A 6,527-nucleotide genomic window follows, 5' to 3' on the forward strand; every position below is an offset into this window, starting at 1 on the left:
GAGGAAAAAATCGAGTCGGCTTTTGCTCCAATCCCAGGAAAGCCGACTCGGCTTTTCTTGCTGACTCGGTTTTCCAATTTTCCTTTTGTCCTATCCTTTGAACCCTTTTTGGACCTTATAGTTTTAATACGTTTTGTCCTACTACTATTTGTAGTACTTGGTGATAATTATTTAGGAATTAATATACACTAAATGTTCAACAAAAACCGAGTCGGCTTTTGGTTCTGTTTTGTCCCGGTTCTTTATGTTTTGTCTTTGCTTTGGACTTAAGTTTTGAAACTTATTTTGTCTATCTATTTTCATAGCACTTTGGTATTAACTTATATATTTTTTGTACTTTAACGGCCCATTTGATAATCGGTACTAAAGGATGGGATTGATGAATGAAAGTTGGTGCAATTTAAGCAGGATTATCTTTTGATAAATTTAATGGTTATGTTTATTCTCCTTCAACAATCAATTGCATATTTTCGCAAAATTCATTCCAATGCATTACCATTTGAACATATGGTATTAAGTAGTAATGAAAATTATGAACAAAAACTTTTGTATGATCAAACTTTCATTATCATGGGAATGACATGATACATATCACGAAAATTTACAATACAAATTATTCTCTTTACCACCAATTAGTACATTAATCAAATGGGCTACAAATGTCTAGCAATATATAAGAGCAAATGCATTCCATAATTGCGATTAGTAAAAAAAAAAAATTATTTTTGACGGATGTGCGACGTTTGAGATTATTAATCTCAATTTTTGCATAATTTAATTAATTGTAAATTGATTACATGGAGCAGTGAATAATGTTATGATACGTATCACTCATAAGTTTCACTGTCGTAGTAGCCAGTAGGCAGTCATCCAGCATTAATATACTTCCTCCATTCCAATTTACTTGAAAAGTTTGCTTTTTACGTAGTCCAATGCACTAATTCAATCCTTAATATCTCTAATTATGTATAATAAAAAATTATAAAAATTTAATATCAGTTTTCTTTGCAATGAGACGAATCAAACAAGATGTCACGTGACTATATTTCAACTTATAGATTAAAAATTAATCACAAATTAAAAATGATAAATAAATAGTACCATTTTTTCTAATGTTGCAAGTAATATGGAACCGATCAATTACTAATGAGCTGATGTAGAATTTTACTCTAATATTATGGGCAGTGCCCACAATGAACTTGCTATCGTGGACGGTTTGTGATTTACACCATGCAATCCTAAATCTTCATATCCTAAATGTTTACATTTGTCGTATTCTACTGAATTCGATACAAATATTCCCTCCTATTCAGCTTATGTGTTCCATTTTCTTTTATGATTAAGTCATCTTAATTGTCCCACTTCTACTTTTTGGTATGGGTTTTTGACTTTCATACCCATAGTAGCTTTGATCTATTTTCAATTATACCCTCCATTACCCATACTAATTTTCATCCCTTACATTAAAACTCCATAATACCACTCTCTTTTCTACCCTTAAGGTCCCACTTTTGACTCTTCTTAAAATCCGTAAAAAGTCAAATGGGACTCCTAAGGTGAAGAAGAGGGAGTATTATTTTGAAAAAATCACTACATTAACAAAGATGATCTTATCATATAATAAAAAAAGCCATGTAGAAATATTTGTAGACAATAGCTTAAAGAAAAATAATAATCATCATCAAATACATACGCTTTTCATTAATAAAATTAGCAATACAACATAGACATATTAACCATTAATTACCTCAGCATAACGGTATATATTTTACATTTACTATACTTACCATCTCTTTATTTTTGAAATCCTTAATTACCTATATATAAACTTAAGCATAGAGATAATCTCTGCTAAATGCTTTTCTGCAACACAAAAACACATTGCTTTGCATTACACATATAATTACCTCAGCATAAAAAGCAAAAAAAAAAAAAAAAAAACCCTAAACTTCACCACCTTTTCCAATCAAATTAACAATCCTTCACATCTTAGAAAGTATAGTAAAAACTTTGGTTTTCCTTGAATTGGCCTCTAGTTAAGTCTTCCACAATCAAGGCCTACGAACACTAACGAGTCGAACATCATCAATCACCGGGCCACAAAGGGAAGCGTAATCATCACTCCTCATAGAATAGAAGGTGCTATAAAACATAATCCGGGTTCGGGTTTGGGCAGCCACGAATCGAAGGACAGCTCGTTTGTAACCGCCTTTTCCTTTAGACTCATAGGGGACTTTTACGGTGTCTTTACCTGCAAAGGCCTCGACCACCATGGAGCCAGTACACGCGTTGTTGGCATCTCCCACGGCAAATGTCAAGGCATAAAGTTTTCCGGGAATGGTCCGGACAACTTGAGCAATGGCGCTTTCTTTTCCTGCCAACAGCTCAATTGCACGTCTACCAGACGGAACGAAGAAGTGACCGGCGTCGATGAATTTAACTGCTTTCAGTGATTCAACCATCCAACCAGGGAGTGGAGAGTGGGAATCTTCAATGTTTGGTGGGATTAGTGTTCCCCATGAGGTGTTGCGGAAGATGAAAGGACCTTCTTCAAAGTTCCCGTTCTTTAACAAGTTCACTGCATTTGTTTTCGATTATAAGATTTTAAGATTATGTATTAAAAGCCAGCGTGATAAGAGGTTACAGGTTCGAATGTCAATCGCTCCTCATTTAAAGTGAAATATTTAGCCTTAATGACCCGTTTGGTATGTGGTAATAATCGACGGTAATGGGAATGAAAAACTAGTGTAATTTTGATTGAAAAATCTCTTGACTACTTTAATGGCCATACTTGTCCAACTTCAATCATCTCATTTTTTTCATAAAATTCATTCCAATGCATTACCATTGGGAGAGGTGGTAATTGAAATTTGTAAACAAAAAATCTTTTTTGTGATCAAAATTTCATTACCATGAAAATGATATAGAACTTTTGATGAAATTTTATACTATAAATCATTCCCATTACCACTATTTAATATCACCAACCAAACGGGCCGTAAGGGCTCTTGTGTGAGAGAACGTGTTAAGGTATATAACATATGGACTCAATTATTAGCTTAAGTTTTAAGTTGAGTTGGTTCTTTGACATGATCAGCAATACTCCTTTTTGCATCTAATAATTAGCTATACTAGAAAGACAATTATTAGACACTAGTATAGAAACCCATGCAATGCACGTTTTTTTAGCATCAACATCTCTAAATATATAATATTAAAAATTAAAGTCAATATATTATACAATAGAAACACTTAGTTTTGACAGTTATATGTATAAATTAACTTCGTAATTTTGGAAATTGTCGATCATATATTATACAATATATTATATTCTCTAGTTTACTCAATTTAACTATAAATAAATTCTAGCAAAAGATACTTTAATAGTTCAGATATTGGTCAAGATCAAATGCAATATTATTTTTTAGGCAATAAATAAGTTCTATTTAGCAAACCCTCTTAATTGTGATACTAGGAATTTTCCAAGTTTTTTAATATAAATATTTAGGCAATATATGGTAAATCCTCTTTAATTGCGACACTTGGAATTTTTCAAACTTTTTAGTATAATATATTATATGATTAGGATCTTAATAGCTGGGTAATTTGTCAAACTGACATTGACAACTTACTCTAATGTATACACTAACAACCAACACAGATAAATGAAGGTCATGTGGTGCATTCATTACTGATGCTACAAAATGTGTCTCAATGAGCATGTGTGCACATTGAATTCATCTAGCTTATTAATTTAGTGGGTTCTATGTTTTATGCCCACTAATGAATTAGGAGTAAATAACAAGCACAGGCATGTGGTATACCATAACAGGTGTCTACACTAATAGTAGAAGACTTTTTAACACTGTCTATCTACCCAATAAGATAGATTCTATTTTTAGCTGTAATTCTATATTTATTGTAGTTTCATAGAGGTAGTTCAGTAGTGCTACTAAATGTATACACATTCTAATCTACTGACTAGTAATCCCTCAGTCCTATGAAATTTATCCCACTTTACTTCTTAATCCATTCCACCAAATTATCAAGTGACTCCCACCTAAATGGGATTTAAGAAGGGAGATTTAAAGAGGGTCTGATGTGTGTAACCTTTTACCATTGTTAAGGATGACAAAAAAGTTGTTTCATGTTAACCCTTAGTAACAAACTTTGTTCCTTAATCTAAAACCAGAAAACTATAAGGTCAACTACGAACTTTTTACTTCCTAAAATTGTTATTAAAAATTTGCGAATGCGACGTTACTAACAATCAGTCATTTTTAAAAATTCCGATGTTAGAGGATAACATTTCCTTAACCCACTTTAAACAAACTCCCGCTTTAGCTTCTCCCTAAATGAAGATTGGATGTATGCAGCCTAACGACATACGTGTAATCGACATAAGTGTAATCGATCAATAGCTATAATCAAGTAAAGAATTGTTCTATGAAGGGAGTAAAAACAGAGGAAATATACCATTAGTCCGTTTAGGTGGGTAGAGAAGTCGCATAGCGATAGCATCAATAAGAGGTCCACAAGCAGGATCTTCTTCCACACCCGGATTATGAATCAAAATTTCAGCGACGTTAGAAAGAGCGACAAATCCCCAAGCATAGCAATCCCATCCACTGCTACTATACAAAGTTTGCATAGGAAGAACGCCCCATTCAGGGGTTACTGATATATTGAGCTTTTCTTCTTGCGCACAAGTTCTTGCAGCACAAAATGTAATGGCATAGTTTAAGCCCTTTGTTACAGGCACACTTTGCTTGATTGAGGCCTCGTTTCCTAGCCTTACTGCATAAGCTCCTTCAGGGACTACTAGCAACATGTCCCCTTGCTTATGGCCGGATTCAATGTACTCTACAAAGCCGGATACTTCCCAATTTGGTAACCCATGCCTATTAATCAGCTCTGTTCCCTTCAAGTCTGATGGCCTTGGCGCTTTCTCAAAGTCACCATTCGGTAATAAACCTGAAAATTTACGACTATGATCAATCACGTTTAACTCTCGAAATGTAATGATTTATAATTAGATTTCATAATTGAGCCTTCTTAATTAAGAACCAAGCGGAAAAGTTAAATTTGATTCATTTCAGGTCAAATTTCACCCAAGTCATTTTTGGACGATGAGCCATCCACATAAGTTACCTCAAATATTAAGCATATCAATATAAAGTCGTATTGAGTGGGTTCATTAACATTATATCATAGCCAATATAAAGGAAAGTCACGGGTTTAAATCACATCTACCCCGACCCTGTATATTTCATGTTAAATATTTATTGGCGGACATGACTTCCACATTGCTAACTTAATTATTAAAAATGATATTTTTACAAAATTATTACGTACGTGTTTTGTTTTGATGGTGTGTGAGTTTCTGACAACCAAAAGGAGACAAAAAGAAAAGTGTAGTGATATGGATGAAAGTTGGGATTTGGGATACAAACTACGGATCTAATCTTAATGGACTGCTGCCACTACATTATACTGACACATAACTCATAAGAGTAAGTATGCAAATCAACAAAATAATCCCACCAAGCAATGCAGGGATATGTACGAAGGTTCATGCAAGTAAATAGTCATGATAAGCATATGTCCACCGATATATATTAGTCATGATACTAAAATACAAAGAATATTTATTTTGTCCTTTTTTATTAACAAATTTTCTTGGGTATTGGCTTCTTGAACTAGTTGCACATACAGATATACTCCTAGTACTTCACTTGAGATATTTTTTGGTTAATCAAAGTATAAGTATATTATGTTTGTACTCTTACAACTTATATGTAATGTTTGATCAATATTTGTAGTAGTGAATCTGTAACAAAATTAAATGATGTCGATAATATAAAATATATTCTTAATAAGGATTGAACTAATTGGGACGATATTATCACATATTAAAGCTTATACCAATTTACCAATTTATATATTACTATCTTTAGGTATGTAGTTGTATACATAAGATGAATTATGTGGTCAGTTAACAGCATTGACTGAACATAGATCTGCATCTGAATATTCGTAAAAAGATAAACAAGACCTAAATTAAAATGAAGGAAAAAAGACAAGAGCGATTAACAAATCTAAGATACTAACATAATGTGAGTTGAACATTCATCTTTGCTATTGAATCAACTCTACCGACATTTGTTTAGATAACATGGACCGAACACTCATCTAGACACTAAATTAACTCAATTGACATTTTCTGAACTATATATTACACAATTTTATTTTATGTTAATAGGGTTATAAGCCTTTGCCTAGGCATACCCGATTCTGAATTCTACTAAAAATACAAGAAATCGCAAAAATATCTTTATTGGTGTTTTAGAAATGTCATTGTGTGATGATGAATAAGAGTAATCTCAATAAGAGAATAGGGCCACACCACGTGAAATTAGCAACAAGGCAAGTTGTATGATGTGCTGGAAATACCATTTTCTAAACATTTGTCCACAAACCTAACTTTATGTCTAGCTTTCTCTTTAATGTGCGTGCGTGTCATCCTA

The 6,527-nt window shown here is 32.9% G+C and overlaps 1 protein-coding gene across 1 annotated transcript in view; it reads right to left on the reverse strand.

Annotated features, from left to right (window-relative positions):
- Positions 1–1,675: 1,675 nt before the first annotated feature.
- The window catches only part of LOC130817642 (protein DUF642 L-GALACTONO-1,4-LACTONE-RESPONSIVE GENE 2-like), a 6,637-nt gene continuing 1,785 nt past the window's right edge, over positions 1,676–6,527 (reverse strand). Inside the window, exons 2-3 of the mRNA XM_057683470.1 lie at positions 4,477–4,974; positions 1,676–2,578 (exon numbers count right to left, since the gene is read on the reverse strand). Of these exons, the coding sequence (XP_057539453.1) occupies positions 2,052–2,578; positions 4,477–4,974 (1,025 nt within the window). The 3' untranslated portion in view covers positions 1,676–2,051. The remainder of the gene's footprint in view (positions 2,579–4,476; positions 4,975–6,527) is intronic.

The sequence above is a fragment of the Amaranthus tricolor genome, chromosome 7 (assembly GCF_026212465.1).
Source record: "Amaranthus tricolor cultivar Red isolate AtriRed21 chromosome 7, ASM2621246v1, whole genome shotgun sequence".
Classification (NCBI taxonomy): Eukaryota; Viridiplantae; Streptophyta; class Magnoliopsida; order Caryophyllales; family Amaranthaceae; genus Amaranthus; species Amaranthus tricolor.